Source organism: Melozone crissalis, unplaced genomic scaffold, assembly GCF_028551555.1.
Source record: "Melozone crissalis strain CALT ecotype California unplaced genomic scaffold, PUWL_Pcris_2 ptg000007l_1, whole genome shotgun sequence".
In the NCBI taxonomy this organism is placed as follows: Eukaryota; Metazoa; Chordata; class Aves; order Passeriformes; family Passerellidae; genus Melozone; species Melozone crissalis.
Genome location: NW_026535785.1, coordinates 168,090 through 184,289, shown reverse-complemented (window position 1 = coordinate 184,289; position 16,200 = coordinate 168,090). Strand labels below are relative to the sequence as shown.

The 16,200-nt window shown below is 42.1% G+C and overlaps 1 protein-coding gene across 1 annotated transcript in view; it reads left to right on the top strand.

The window, feature by feature from the left end:
* PHLPP2 (PH domain and leucine rich repeat protein phosphatase 2) overlaps positions 1-16,200 on the top strand; it is a 28,002-nt gene that overhangs the window by 8,125 nt on the left and 3,677 nt on the right. Inside the window, exons 4-16 of the mRNA XM_054296132.1 lie at positions 1,371-1,561; positions 1,989-2,114; positions 3,184-3,338; positions 7,314-7,460; positions 8,906-9,136; positions 9,877-10,079; positions 10,584-10,644; positions 11,164-11,259; positions 12,556-12,711; positions 13,366-13,566; positions 14,070-14,232; positions 15,483-15,613; positions 15,998-16,108. Coding sequence (XP_054152107.1) covers positions 1,371-1,561; positions 1,989-2,114; positions 3,184-3,338; positions 7,314-7,460; positions 8,906-9,136; positions 9,877-10,079; positions 10,584-10,644; positions 11,164-11,259; positions 12,556-12,711; positions 13,366-13,566; positions 14,070-14,232; positions 15,483-15,613; positions 15,998-16,108 — 1,972 coding nt within the window. The remainder of the gene's footprint in view (positions 1-1,370; positions 1,562-1,988; positions 2,115-3,183; positions 3,339-7,313; positions 7,461-8,905; positions 9,137-9,876; positions 10,080-10,583; positions 10,645-11,163; positions 11,260-12,555; positions 12,712-13,365; positions 13,567-14,069; positions 14,233-15,482; positions 15,614-15,997; positions 16,109-16,200) is intronic.

Sequence of the window (16,200 nt, the reverse complement as noted above, 5' to 3'; positions counted from 1 at the left end):
ATTAAAAATTCCCAAAAGCTGTTGTAATTAACCTGGAGGAGAAAAAGAGGATGTGGGAAGTATCCACTCTCTAGGTTAGGCTCTCTGAGGAGAAAAGGCAAATGGTGTCATTATTGATATTTTCCACTAAATGGCACCAGAGCACAAAGGTGGGGACCGTGCTGAGCACACAGACCACATTACAAAATACACCATAACCTTAACCCAGCCTTTATAGCAGATAAGGTGTTACATAATGCAGTCTTGAGAACAAGTGCAAGAAAATTGAGCAAACCAATCAATATTGTGACCAGCCACTGTTAAACCAATAAAATAAATGCTTATAGCAAATCTGTTTTAACACACTCTGGTCAGATCTGTCTCTGCCCTTAGTGCTCCAGATCTGGCACCTAAAAGGACTGTTGTGGTTTAACCTCAGCCACCCAATTAGCACCACTCATCTGCTCACTCACACACTGCTTTCCCCCGTGGGGTGGGAAGGAGAATGGGAAAAAGATGATACCTGTGGACTGGAAACAGTTTAATAATTGAAATAAAGTGAAATAATAATAATTGTAATGAAAAGGGAAATAACAAAGAGAAAGGAATAAGGCACAAGTGATCCACAACACACTATTCATCACACCGGTGCACTTTCTCTAGCAGTGCTCAGCCCTCCTCTCCCAGTTCCTTAAGTTTGTGTACTGCATGGTGTGAAATATCCCCTTTGCTAGTTTGGATCACCTGGTCCAACCATGCTCCCTTGCAGTTTCTTCTGCACCTGCTTGCTGCAGAGAATGGGATGCTGTAAAGTCCTTGACTTGGTTGAGTGCTGCTGAACCAACCGAAACAGCAGTTTTTTTAGTGTTATTATTTTTTTATGTTATCAACATTATTCTCACACTGAAGCCAAAACACAGCCTTGTACCATCTGCCAGGAAGAAAATTATTTCTATCTCAGGCAAAACCAGGATGGTCATCTTCAGGGAAAGAGCTTCCTTTGTAGTTGATTTTCCAGGACTTCCTTTTAAGTCCAGTAGAAGCCACTTATTTAATGATTTCACTGACTTCAGCTGACTAAACAAGAGTTTAAAATTACTTTTCTGTTGCATTTGAATGAAGAATATTTGTCAAGCATGTGGATTTGCTAAGGTCTGTAGCTACCTGTGGATAAAAAACACGATGCACGGCAACCATTCTAATATTATTCTGGGAGGCACAAGTGCTGCTGGTCGGCTGCTGTCCTCTGCATGAGACTTTTTTTTAAGTGCAGTTTGTCTGCTTGTTCTTTACAACACCTGGTTTTGCATGGTAGAGCTGTGTTATTTGTACTCACAGATAAGAATGAAGAACATATGGACAGTAAATGCTAATGTCCCCTTTTTCTTCAGAGAAGCCGTGTCAGGTGGAGCAGCTGGATCGCATCCTGCTCTCCGGAGTCTATAACGTGCGCAAAGGAAAGACCCAGCTGCACAAGTGGGCAGAGCGCTCCGTCACTCTCTGTGGCACGTGCCTCGTTGTGTCCTCAGTGAAGGACAGCCATGCAGGGAAGATGCACATCTTGCCTCTCGTTGGAGGGAAGGTAAGGCTTTTTTTTTGGTTAGTTCTCTGTAGCCTGGGAAGGAAGAAGAAATGTGGTAGTGATGGGAATTGCCCACAAAAGATTAATGTAGGCTTTTTTAACAGATTACTGCATTAATGTCCCCAACCTCTTTCTACTTGCTCTGCTTAGGTAGTAGTCTGAAGGCTAATGAAATGAAGAAACACTGTTCAGCTTTCACAGCAGTAGCCAATCTGCATGGACACTCTGGAAATTACTACTTCTTGTATCCATTTCAGCAGAAATATGTTAAGCAGGATTTACTTCTGTGTTTTTCTCCAGTGACTGCAGCCATATTTTCGGCAAAATGCAATGTTACTGGTGGTCAGTAATACTTCACCCTAGTCTTCAAGTCAGTTGTGATTGCTGGCTCTTAGGCAGACTGTTGTTGTCAATTCTCCCTCTACAGGTGGAAGAGATGAAACGTCGGCAGTACACCCTTGCTTTCACATCTGCTGGAGCGCAAGCTCAGACCTACCACGTTTCCTTTGAAACGCTGGCAGAGTGCCAGCGGTGGCACCGGCAGGCATCCACGGTGAGGCCATGGGGACACACTGTGGTTTGGATGTGGGCGCAGGGTACACCACAGGAAAGTTATTGTGATGCAAGCTTGATCTGCAGTCAGAGATGATGCTACAATGCTGGAGAAAGTACCCAGGATATTTTCCAGCTTTATTTCCTTCACGCTCTGCGCTACAGAGATTTTTCTCCTAGCCTTCTCTTTTTCTCTACCTGTGCAACATTGTTGAGCAGTAGTTCTGTGCTGTTTTAACCCCTGCAAGACTAACTTCATCACAGGTCCCTAGAGCAAACCTCAGGGACTGGCTGACTACAGCCATAGAAACCTACAGATGGCATTTGTTGCCATACTTGAATGTGCCTGAAGTATGACCTGAACATACACAGGGCTGCCTTGAGGTTTGAGATACAGAGACATTGTAGGTCAGCAAGGATATTAAGAGTTCAGGGTAAAGCAGGTCATAATATGTCAAAGTAATCACCGAAGACCTCAAGACAAAACATAGTTTATGAAAGGACATGAGATTTGCAGAGACTTTATGAAATGCTGCAAAACCATAATGTATGAAGCCTTTTTATAACAAGTTATGTTTCAAATTTTATACTCTCCACAAGCTAATAAAAGAAAGTAGCTAAAAGTACAGTAGAAGCAGCTATGCTAGGCAGAGGTTCTGTAAACCTCATAGAACTGAACTGGAAAATCAGCTGCTTCCTGTTGCTTTTTGCACCTTTGGAAAGCACTTGAGATTGTGCTTTCTCAATAGAGTTTCCTGAAAGATCTGTTTTTCTCTATTACCCTGGCTCTCTTAGAGCCTAGCCTTTAGGCAGTGTGCCCGTTGCACACACAGAGCAGGGCTTTGTGTGAGTCCTGGCTGGTATCCAGCTGTGCGTCCTTGCCAGGGATGTAGCAAAGGGCACAGGCTTGTACTTCATGGGCTCCCATTTCCTGCATGGACTCTACCTGGTAGGTACAAGGGATTCTTTCATGTTCTTGCAAATTGTTTATTGCTTGTATTCTTTGGTCTTCCATTAGACTTCCAGAGAAAATTTGTTGCACAGCTGCAGCTTTTTCTTTTTCTTTTCAGATTGTGTCTATGCGATTTAGCATGGTTGATCTTTCATGCTACAGCCTTGAGGAAGTACCAGAGCACCTCTTCTACAGTCAAGATATCACCTACCTCAACTTACGCCACAATTTTATGAGAACAAGTGGAGCAGGAAGTCTTGACTCTCTTTGCAGGTCTGCAAAGAATCATTTTTCTCCTACATTTGGAGTCCTTGACATGTGGATATAGGAATGAAGTATTGCCTGTTCTCTTAGGCATGGTAAAAAAATTGATCTTTACGAAGCTCTGACAAGTGAGGGGGTTGGAAGCAGAACTGAGCAGCACAAGCAGGAATAAACTTCCAACAATTTATAGTATTCATGAGCTCCCTTCCACAGATTCTGTGCTAACTCTGACGTGAGATAAGCCTTGTGGGTGACATGCCATTTCTATGGACAAGATGCAATAGTAATATTAGGCTGCTTGCTAAGCAGAGACCATCTTGGGGTATAAAATAAAAGGCAAGGAAAAGCATAATAATGCTGCTGTGAATAAGTTTGTAGGAAAAAGTTTAGGTCTGAAAAACCTTGTTTCGGCAAGTTCTTAATGTGTATTTGGAATTGGCAGAGGGCCTGTGAGACTCCAGCTTTGCTTTGGAAACTTGTGATGATCTGCTTTTAAGAGAGTAGCAGTTGTGTGATGTTATGGAAGCATGATGTAGTCATCTTAGGTAAGTGAAGGAGTCTTACAAAAATATTTTTAAATTAATTTCCCAAAGTCATAAAAATCTAGAGGGAGATTAGTCTGTTCATATGTATACCAGCCATGCTAAATAGAATTCAAGGAGTTACTCTATGAGTTTTGAAAACTGTTAGGAAGCTTATAGTAATACTGTTCAATGGCTCTGTTTGGAACACATTTCCCTATGGAAAATGTATTTGGAGAAACTTTGCAAAACTGCTTTTTGGTTTTTTGTTTGTTTTGGTTTGTTGTAGTTTTGAGGTTTTGAGGTTTGGTTGCTTTTGTCATTTTGGTTTGTTGTGGGTTTGTTTTTTTGTTTTTTTTTTTTTTTTTCGGGGTGGGGTGGGGAAGGCTTTATTTTTGTTTTCTTTGTCTCTAGGGGCCTTCTACTGTGCTATTTAATTTTTCTTCCTCTAGGGTAATGAGATGCCCAGGTATCTATGAGAATATACAATGAAAAAAATTGCTCACTTTTGGAAATTCTTTGCAGTTTCCTTGCAAGCCAGAGTCTAGTCTGGTTTTCCAAACTTGTTTAAAAGTTTTCTAATGCTGAATTGTAATAGATTCTGTTACTGGAGAAGTTGCTTAAAATAATTTAAGATTTTGTTTTCTACTTGTCTCTTCAGTTACATTGTATGGTTTTGAAAGGCACATCAGAACTTTATTTTCTAAAATGGAGTATCCTTGGTTCACAGGATCAGAAAGGGGCTTGAAATTTCTTTTGACCTTGCATGTAGTCAACAAGAAATCTGACATGTCAGAAACTCAACTCTTTTCCCGGCAGTGACTGTGTCTGATGAAGCTGAAATCCGCAAACAAACAAAAGCCATAAAAGAAGCTCTCACTTCACACAATCTAGAGTAAACTGATAGCATTAGTTTGCCCACATAAGACTGCTCATTGCCTTTTGAAAAGATTTTCTATCTGAGGTTTTTAGGATGCTTCTAAGATTACAGCACCACAAGAAGACCCTTGCTCACTCAGTGCATTGATTCTGTCAATTCCCAGCAGCAGAATTATTCACAATGATCAGATCTCTTCCTCCGAGATCTTCAAGCTCTAGGAGTCTAATTACCTATAACTATAATAATGGAGCAAAAACAATTGGCTAAAGGGAAAATGTTAAGCAAAGAGCATTAAATAGCCCTACCTGCTTTGTTACATCTCCTACTTTATTTTTTATATATTGTAGTGCCTTTCAAGCATCTCCCTTATCTGAAAAACACTGAGATCTGGTCTTCATTGATACATGTGTGTGCACACACGTATACATCTGCATGACTCTTGTCAGCATTTTAGCTAGTTGATACATGTTTGCTGGTGTGCTTTGGTGGCAGAACGGGATGTGTTGAACTTGGAATATTTCAGGGCAGCACCAGTCTGGGCTGCTAAACAGAGGATGGTAATCCCATGGAAGATGCACTGCTGTGTTTCCACACTTCTTTGTTGTCTCAGTATGCCCTGTGAGAGCACAAACCATAACCTGAGGAGCCACAACGATTTTGGAATCTTTATCCCTTATAATACCTGGTTCATATATACAGCTTGAGTGAGAGTTGCATTTCCATTCCACTCCACTCCTACATCACTACATGAGCTTACTGAGGCGAAGGAGAGCTCAAAAGGCTTTTGAGTATTGTCCTCCCCACTGAGTATGGAAGTCTACTTGAGGAAACTCAGACCCAGCTGTGTCATATACCAGTTTCCCTTCAGCTTTTGGAAACTGTAATGCCCCTCTTGTGCTTGCCTTGATATTTTTGCAGCGGGATAAATTCTAAACATCAGTTGTGCGGTTGAGTTTAATGCTGTGTCTCTCAGAGCAGCTGCTCACTATGCTGTTAGAGAGAGGAAACACTGCTTGACACTAACAACATGTGCAGCAAAAGCCATTGCAGAACTCCTGAGAAAGCAGTTTTATTAAAGCATTTGCTGATTTCAAACCCTGAGAGCCATGACCTGTCCTAAATCTCTTAAAGTTGAACCAGCTAATGAGATTGTTCAAATCTTCAGGTTCATCCTCATTGTTTCCTTTTCCAATACTGTGGTGGAGTTCTGTGTGCAAGTTTCTAATTTTTGTATCATTGTTAGACCTTTGCATTATGCTTCCTTTGAGGAAGGCTTTTACCAACATAGCATCTTTTTCTCTTTGGCTTTCAGTTGCAGTACAAGAGAGTCTGTGGCTGTAGCAAACAAAAATGCCTGCACCCTTATTCATATGATGGGGTGCTCAAAGCAAACAACTCATGTCCAAGTTTCAGCTGTGCTCCCTCTTTCAAAAGAACAACATCCCCCAAGGTTATAAAACAAAATGGAGAAATATTATGCATAATTCCTACACAGATCATTACTAGTATTTTGAATCCAAGAAACGCACTATAAAGAAGAAGACAACTCCAAAACCTTTCAATTCTATATTTCAAGACATCTCAAGCTAGAAGTAATATTCTCCCTCAAGCTAATTAACCTTGGTTTTGTTACTGATATTAGAACATTTGTTTCAAAATAAGAGCTACTCACCAATGCCTGGGAAAAGTCAGGTGGGGGAGGCAGATGAATAACTGCATGTTTCTAAGAAGTAGTTCTCTGGTACATGAAATTTGCAGTTATCTCATTGAAGTGAGATACTAATTTCCCCACTGAATTAATTTTTGGTGGTTCCAGTTTGGGATGAAGAGGGAACAATACTTGGGGAACAATACTTTTGCTTCTTGTAGCAGGAGGCAGGAACTCTTGGAGGAGAACCCTGCTGTGTGTTACCCCAGCCACGCTAAGTTCCTTCTCTGTCTTTGGAGCTAGCATGGTGACAGAAGGAGCTGGGGCTGGGTAACCCTTTCTCAGGCACTGGAGGGGCTGTGGTGGCTGTGGAGCTCTCTGTACTTGGGGCAGTGTGTGCCATGCAGTCTGCTGAGCAAGGAGCACTGTGGCTGTGCAATCTTGTTCCAGGACCTCTGGGTGCAGCTCTTGGGTTTCCCAGCATGGAGCAAGTGCTTTCCTAGTTTTCCCTTTTACAGCTTGGCTTGGCTTTCTGTTTTATTCTCAGAATAGTCCTAGTGAACGTTTTCAGCTCCTCTTTTCCCAAGCTACATAATTGTAGACTCTTACTATAGTTAATTCTTTTAAGGTAAATTTTTTTAACTGAGCATTTTAGTCACCTTAATCTTAGTAGCAGTCACTAGGACGAAGCTTGTTAAGTCAGTGTAGAAGGTCATTATCAGTTCCTGCAGTAAACCCGTGGTATTTGATCACTTTCAGCATGACAGTTGAGAAGAATATCAATGACTTAAACTCAAATTTATGCAGAGACTCCTGTAATGAGTTAGCTGACTGTATCACCAGTGTACAAATACTTATGAATTCTTTATGACTGGTTTGTGTATTTTTGCTTTTGGACGTGTATTTTGTGAATTAACTAGTGTTCTTGCTAATAGGTTTTCTCAGTTGAAGAGTCTGAACTTGTCTCATAATAGACTGGGAGAGTTTCCTGTATCACTGTGTGAGATCTCTACTCTGACAGAGCTTAATATTTCCTGTAATGGACTTCATTACTTGCCAAGTCAGATTGGCAAGCTGTTGAAGTGAGTATGTTCTTTACATCTGTGATCATAAGCACCCTTGGTGCCTCAGCTGAGCACTACTGATGTGCAGCTACTGTTTTTGAAAGTGTGAAAAAAAACCCCAGGGCAGCCTGTTTTATCCATGAAGGCTGAATAACTAATTTGACTCCAGCAGAAGGTCAAGATGTGCAATCCCTTAATCACTACCAGGAAAACATCACAACTTCTAGCACAGAAAAGATAAGGAAACTTAATACAGATAAAGCACTGAAGGCAACTGCATTGTTTCTCAAATAAGTCTATGTGCATTTTTCTGCAGCTTCAGAGTTGTTTGATTTTCTGCATTTGTTATTTGAATTTAATATTTTTAGTACTGATGTAATTTCTATTGAAGTTTTAATATATTGTACAAACTTTTCTGTGATAACTTCTCACAGGGGTCTAGTGATTTTTGTCAGCACTGGTATGTTTGATTGTGTTCTACAGAACTAGCTGCTTTTGTGTTAGAGGATTTTAACATGAAAAAACTTGAGCAATCCCCTCTGAAAATTTTGTCTTAAAGTGTTTGCTGGAGTCTTGTCCATTTTCCCCAGTAGCTGCCCCAAATGCATAAGAGCTTAAGCTTAGGTAAATTTAATTGCAAGACTGTTAGTACATTTAGATAAACATGAATAGATATTTATCTAAATGTACATATGGATAAACATCAATATTGAAATGTTGATTTGTTGTGGCCTGCTTTTCCTCCAACTTGTATCTTTAAAGAAGGAGTGTCTGCAGCCACACTGGATGTGAACAAGTAATTTCCACAATAATCTTCTAGCCATATGCAAACTGTGAGGATAAAGTTGTATGTAGGCATACACTTCTTGGAGGTGTATAGCTTAGTTATGGGTCCAGTTATCTTGATGACTCCTTGAGCCCTTATTCATAAGAACTTTTTGTGGCCTCAGATTTCATTTCTACCACCACTAAAAACAGAAAGGTCTCTGTTGGAACATAATCACAGTAAGGGAATTGTATACTTGGGATCTGAGTCTCAAAAGCCACACAACCTTTGAAACAATTCATCATACAACAGAGCTACCTTATTTTCTGAGTATGTGTTGGAATGAACAACTAGAGTATAAAAATCTTCTACTAGTGCATTAGTGTGGTAGGAAGTGATTAAACTGTGCCATTTGTAGAAAATTAAGTAATTAGGTAAATACCTTTCATTTACAATGTAAGTACTGGTTTGTATTTTGCTTATGTTAACTTACAATCTTTGGCACAACTGGAAGTTCCAAGCCTATTACATGTATGATAAAAGTACTTTAGTAAATTTACATGTATAAGAATAAAATTAGCTGTTATTTAAAAATAACTACATTGAGATCAGCTAACTATATGAGAAAATTCACTGAAAATATGATATGTGATGTTCACTGCTCATTGCAGAATTATTTTCTTTTTCACTGTTGCAGTCTCCAGACCTTCTGTCTTGATGGCAATTTCCTCACATCCTTACCAGAAGAGATGGGAAACCTGCAGCAGCTCAGCTGTCTTGGGCTTTCCTTCAATAACTTCTGTGAACTGCCAGCAATTTGTGAGAAACTTGTCACCTTAGACAAACTAGCCCTGGCAGGGAACTCGATAGAGAGCCTGGACCTGGCAGTGCTGAACCGCATGGGTCACATCAAAAGTGTGGACCTGAGGTAAGGGCTGAAACTGGCAGGTGTCTATAAAACAGATTGGTACTTTCCATGTACAGCAGAGGCTCTGTGCAACTTCTGGTACATTTTGCTATAATAACTAGGTTCACTTTTTTCTCTTACTGGTTCTTTAGCTTTTATGGAGTTCTGTTTCTGAGGGTGTGCAGAATCCACTTGGAAAAGCAAGCTTAATTGAGCAGTGCCAGATGCTGAATGTGACCCAGCCCTCTAGTTTCCTCTTGTGATTTGCTGTTACCTTGAGCTTTGGTAGCTCAAGAGATCAAACCTTGATCTTTTCTTCCCTCCTTTGCCTCCCTGCCCTAGAGATGTGATTTTGATTCTCCAGGCTGCCAACTGCAGATCTCTCAGAAAGGGACAAAGATCTTTTTGTGTGTGGCAAGGCAGTCTAGTATCTGTTCTCTGCATTAGCTTCCTGTGTCCATGCAGAGTAGCTGCCCCTTGACCTGGTTTCTGTTTTCTAGACTGGGTCTTTTTTCAGACTCTCTTAAGAATTTGGGAATCATTAAAATTATTATGTGTAGCAGTGTAGACAAAGGAAGTGTTTTTCTTTGTATTCACTGCCTGAAATTCACCATTGCTTGTCACACATTTCATTCACTGTGCTCGCCTCTGGTGTTAGCCTTCACCAGAATTCTTCCTTTCCTCTTCTTTCTTCTCTCTTACCAATGTCCACTGTTCAGTGTCTTATTTTCTGACTTTTTAACTCATCTCTGAGTGTTTAGGCTGAACAACTTGAAGACAGCAGCAGCTGACACTCTGGAGGGGAACAAATCTTTGGCTTACATGGATTTACGAGACAATCAGATGACAGATCTGGATCTGAGCTCCTTGGTCAGCCTGGAGCAGCTGCACTGCGAGCGAAATAAGCTGAGAGAGCTGACACTGAGCGGCTTCTCCCTTCGGGCCCTGTATGCCAACAGCAACTGTACGTCTCTTTGTCTTCTTCACTTGCCTTTTCCCTTTAAGCCCTGAGAGCAAAGGATAACAGCCTTTTGCCCTCTCTCACGCATTAAAAAAATACTTACCTTGATGTCGTTGTGGTGAAACCATATGCAGTGGGTCCTGTGAGGTTAGCTCCTATGGGTCACATATGCATTGGTGTACACAGGCCGTGTAACAGTGTGGAGATTATGGTGTTATGTCCAAGGAATTCATGTTCCATTGACATCTGTTTGGGAGCGCACAAAGAAAAGTACAGTTCTCCCTTGTTCTTGTACTCCACATGACAGATGGAGAAATGGATAGTGAGACACTATAGTGTGTCATATGGTAGATGTATGAAGTGTGAACTCCATGATGGGAAGTATCAATGGGGACCTTGAGTCTCCATAAAGAAAGACTGTGAGTCTCATTTCATAACTAAGCTGCATCTCTGTGCTGTTTTCTCTCTGAAGCTCTGCAATCATACTTATTTGCTTTACTTCATCAGGTCTGACAGCTGTCAATATTTATCCGGTTCCTGGTCTACTGACATGTCTAGAACTCTCTCAGTAAGTGATAATACACAACAGAATTTAAAGCAAGTATCTGGACATCTTGAGAGCAATTAAAAACAATAGAACTTCAAAGCCCAGCACTAAACAATGATGAAAGTGTCCCAGACCAGAAGCCCTTCTGAACCAATATGACCTTTTCAGGTGACTTTGCTGTCCTTCAGCTGTAGGCTGTGATTAGGAAAAAAAAAATTCAAGCAGGGACCACTGAACTTTGGCAGCTTACTGAACTGAGTGGGGGGGATCTGTGGATCAAACATTTAGAGTAGTTCCGAGTGCTCTCTGCTGTTGGTTTCATTGCCTACATCTGCCCTTGGAGCAGCATTGTGAGACCTGTAAGATAGGATGCCCTGCCAAGTCATGAGCCAGTTCAGTTTGCATTATCCGTGACTAACTCAGATACTGTTCATTTTTTGCCTGTTGCTTTTGGTTTGGCTGTCACTAAAATCATGCAGCATTCAGTGTCTTTTCCATATGGACTGCTGGTTTCTAGCTTTTCCCACTTGCTTTTCTCAGCAATCAACTACAGTGTGTCCCAGACTGGGCCTGTGAAGCAAAGAAACTGGAAGTTTTGGATGTGAGCTACAATCTACTCTTGGAGCTTCCATCGAGGTCAGAAAACCTTTGTAAACAGAGCTGAGCTTTCTTCTACAATGGGCTGTCTGGGAAGAGAAAAGCAGTGCTATTCCCGTTGCTTAATTCCTTGTTATCTCGGGATACTTACTCTCACTTACTTTTTCTGTGTAGCATCATAAATGCTCTGTATTCAAATGTTGGAAAGAACTAGTTTCTAGGTCAGCCTTTTGAACAGTAGGGGTTAGGTAATTCTGTCCTGTGCTTTCGGCTGCTACTGCAGCTATTTGCACCTGGCATAGAACATTCTGCTGTGATTTATATGTGTTATTATCATACTGTCTGTAAACACAGGTCATAGGTGAGACCCTAATACATTTTGCATCATGCCACAGCAATTTCATCTGTTACCTTTGACAGGCAGTTATCACAAAGGGACAATTCAGCTGATCTCAAATGTAGCTTTCACCATACACCATCAGCCAGCTCTTTTCTCCCTATTTCCTTTTCAGTTTCTGCAGAAATGCAGTGAAAGAGAGCCACAAACGAATATAATTTTGCAGTTATTTATCCTAGGAAGAAGCAAACCATAAACATTCTCAGCCTAATAAGGGAGTTTGATGGGGGTGTGATTTGATAAATGACACAGTGCCTGGGGTAAGTTGCACTAAAATTGAATGGAGAAGTGGTTAACAGGGAAGAAATGCAGAACATGGGTTGGAGAAGTTGAAGCAAGAGACATAGGAGGTGAACAGCAGTGACATTCCAGTGATTGTCACAGAAAAACTATATACATCAAAAGCAAGAAAAGGACATAGCAAAGATGTAATAGTGAGACCTTAGAAGAGAATTTTAGCCAATCCAATGGATTAAAGGGACCAAATTTTAAGTATATTGTGCAAAGAATAATTTACTGCCTCAGAAATAACACAGGAGTGTTAAGCCGCTAGTTAAAGCTTTGAATTTATGTTGGCACTGTGGAAGCACATCTTTCTACCTACAAGTAACAATAGGCATTTAAAGCATTCCTTTGTGACTTCTTTCTTTGTCTGCCTGAGAGAATGCTGGGCACATGCACACCAACTCGAATCACAAGATACCAAAGAGTAGTAGTGTAGAGGGAAACGAAGATACGCATCCAAGCATTCAGAGAGACTTGAGTCATCTTACCCTGTGTGTTGTTCTGCTTTATAATTGTTTACATTTTATGGATCAATGTATTTTAATTTTTCCCTGTTGTACAAGCAAATTAAGTGGATTAAATACTACTTTTCCCACTCTGTGGATGTCAAGAGGAATGAACCAAGTTAAATAGAAAACCCTGTGTCTTTCTAGGATCCTCAGAAGCTTAAGTCTTCGGAAGTTGATGGTGGGGCACAATCATCTGCAGAGCCTTCCACCTCTTCAAGAACACATTCCACTGGAGGTGCTGGACCTTCAGCACAATCTGTTGACTAAACTCCCAGAGACACTCTTTGTCAAAGCTCTGAAGTGAGTGTCAGTATCAAGCATCTTCTGTCCGCATTATCCTTTGGCGTGTATGGGCTGAAAGTGGCACCTGTGTGACTGTCCTTGCAAGGTGCCATTTGCATAAGAGATGATGAGGTATGCCCTTGATGAGGAGGTTATTCAGGTGCCATAAGGGAAGCCATCAAGCTGATCTGAAGGAATCAGTCCATGTTACTGTATAATTACAGGAAAACAGAAGCTGTCAGAAGAACTTTGTCTTTAAAAGTAGTCATAAGTTCAAGTGCAAAGAAAAGAAGCCAGTCAGATTCAGGTCATTTGAGAGCAACAAGAGAGACCCTTTACAAATGAACAGTCTCTCCTAACTGTATTCACACAGGAGTTAACCCTTCTTTAAAGAAGCCCTTCTTTAAGTAAAGTTTTATGTTGTCTGCTTCCACCAGTATTACCCATGGGCTTTTCAGTACTCACTGTTTACTGTAAAAATGCATCCACAGTGCATATAGCTAGTAAGTCATTAGTAGACTCACAAATCTTAATGTGACTAGGGATGTTACAGTATTGTCTGACTTCCTGTCTCATACTGCTGTCTACACTGGCATTTGTACAGCTCCTTTTCCTTGTTAATGGAGTGGTTTGGATGATGTGAAGTCTGATTCTTGCGCTTGCTGTGGTTAGCCTCAGGTACCTGAATGCATCTGCCAACAGTCTGGAGTCCTTGCCCTCCACATGTCCAGGGGAGGAGAGTTTGAGCATGTTGCAGCTGCTATACCTGACTAATAACAACCTCACAGATCAATGCATCCCTGTCTTGGTGGGACACCCAAACCTACGGATCCTGCATCTGGCAAACAACAACCTGCAGACTTTCCCTGCAAGGTAAGTCAGCAAGGCTGTTGGGCAAGACAATGCTGGGAGGAAGCTGCCACCTCCCCGTGATTGTACGTGAGTCAAAGTCAGAGTGAGATGCTCTTCCTGTGGCTTGAAGACAAAAACCTGACATTTCTACACACAAAGGGAGGAGTAGCATGTTAAGGGGGATTGGCACAGGGTAGTGTTGGCTGTAGGTTTTCCTGTTGTAGTTAAGGTACCATCCAGGGGGACCAAGGGATGTACCTTGTTGTGTTGCGTGTGTGTGGGGATGGGGTGATATTTCTTTGCAACTTCAGCACTGATGGTGAAGAGTCTGTCTGTTGTACAAATCCAAGCCAGTCTTGGGGACCCTGCATCTTAATAGAGCATCTCTTAGGACTTTGGATCTCCTGTCAGTAAATCAGAAAAGTAGTTCGTCAAGGGCAGTGTCTATAGATACCTCATCTGCAACTTCAGAAAGTGACACGTTCATGTCTGTAAGATACAGTATTTTTTTGTTTCCATTTCAGCAAACTTAGTAAGCTGGAGCACTTGGAAGAACTGAATCTGAGTGGAAACAAGCTGAAAACAATTCCTACAACGGTTGCAAACTGCAAGCTGCTTCATACACTTATTGCACACTCTAATGAAATCAGCATTTTTCCAGAAATCCTGCATTTGCCCCGTATTCAGGTATTTGTAGAGAGAAGATAAAGAGAGATCTGGGTAAAGTTTGGGCTATAGAATGAGTAACTGCTAGGAGAGAACAGGAGATCCCAGCAAGGCCAAGTGCGAGGTGCTGTACCTGGGTCAGGGCTGCCCCGGTATCAATCCAGACTGGGCATGAATGGTTGAGAGCAGCCCTGCTGAGAAGGGCTTGGGGATGCTGCTGGGTGAGAGGCTGAACATGCCCTGGCCACATGTGCGGGCACCCAGAAACCCCCCACACATCCTGGGCTCATCCCCAGTGGCATAGACAGCGGGTAAGGAGGGGATTCTGCCCCCCTGCCCTGCTCAGATGAGATCCCACCTGGAGGGCTGCACCCAGCTCTTGAGCCCTCAGCACGTCAAGGGCAGTCAAGAAGGACTCAGACCTGTTGGAGTAGGTCCAGAGGAGTCCATGAAGATGATCAGAAGGCTGGAGCATCTCTGCTGTGGCAGTGGGCTGAGTGGTTTGGAGTTGTTCAGCTTGGAGAAGAAAAGGGTCTGGAGTAACCTTATTGCAACCTTGCATTACCCAAAGTGACTAAAAGAGAACTTGAGAGGGACTGTGAACAAAGGCATGGATTGATAGCATAACGGGGAATGGCTTTAAAGTGAAAGAGAGTAGGTCTAGGAAGAAACTCTTCCCTATGAGGGTGGGGAGGCTGCGGCACAGGTTGTCCAGCGAAGCTGTGGCTGCCCCATCCCTGGAAGTTTCAAGGCCAGGTTGGACAGGTCTTGGAGCAACCTCTTATAGTGGAAGGTGTCCCTGCCCATGGCAGATGTGTTGAAAAAATGAGCTCTAAGGTCTCTTCCAGCACAGACATTCTGTGGCTCAATGATTTTGCTTGATCAACCCGAGAAAAGGCCACAGAATATGCATTCTAGATCTCTCACCTTTCTGAGCTGATCAAAGATCATGTCATTCACCTTTACCCCGTCTCTGACATTTCTGGTTTCTTGCATTTGAGACAGTGGGCAGTGTTAAATAGCTAGGTAGGTTTGCATATAGAGCCTTTCCTTTATCTTTGGTGTGACCTAGTCTTTCAGTATTGGAGTCATGGTTATTACAGGTTGCTTATAAATCGTTCTTCTTCTGACAAGTCAGATCCATTTCCATGACCTGTGTATGAGATACAATAAGTAGCAGGGTTGTATGATGTTTGTAAGGAGCACTGGAGTAACTGATGACACAACACAACACAGTATTTTCTTTGTCATGCTGTTTGTTGCTACTGCAGTTTGTGGATTTGAGCTGCAATGAGTTAACTGAAATCCTAATCCCTGAGGCACTGCCAGGTGCCTTGCAAGAGCTGGATCTGAGTGGAAACACAAACCTGGTGTTAGAACACAAGACACTGGATATCTTCAGGTGAGCCATTGACATGTCAACCCAGTAGTGACCTGCACAGGGAAGGGTAACTCTTGCCAGGAGAGGAAATGGGATAGTAAAGTAAAAGCACTTTATCACTGCATGGTGGAATAACATTCCCTGCCTGAGGCAGCTGAGACTTACTGTCTTTGGGAAGGGAAAAGTCTGGGTCTGAAAAATCAGAGCAAGGAATTTTTCAGGTGGTATGAAGTTTTCCCAGGTGTCTCTGTCATAAGCAGCCAGGCATCTCCAGAAGACCTAGACCTTAAACTCCTTTCCTTCATGCAGTTCTTTCCACAGACTGCTGTCTAAAACTAGACTGGACAAGGTCCTAAGGCCTGTTCAGCAGGTTCTAGAAAAGCATAACTTCTGTTCTCTCTGTAGTCACATTAGCACACTGAAGATTGATGCTAAGCCCTCCCTCACGGCAGACTCGGCACTCACTTCTGTCTTCTGGAGTCACGGAGTAGCTGAGATGGCAGGCCAAAGAAATAAGTGAGTATTATGGTCTGCTGAGCACTGACACTGTCTTCTCAGGATACAGGGCAGAGTGCACTGCTGAGCACCCAACCAGACCTGTTTTGCCC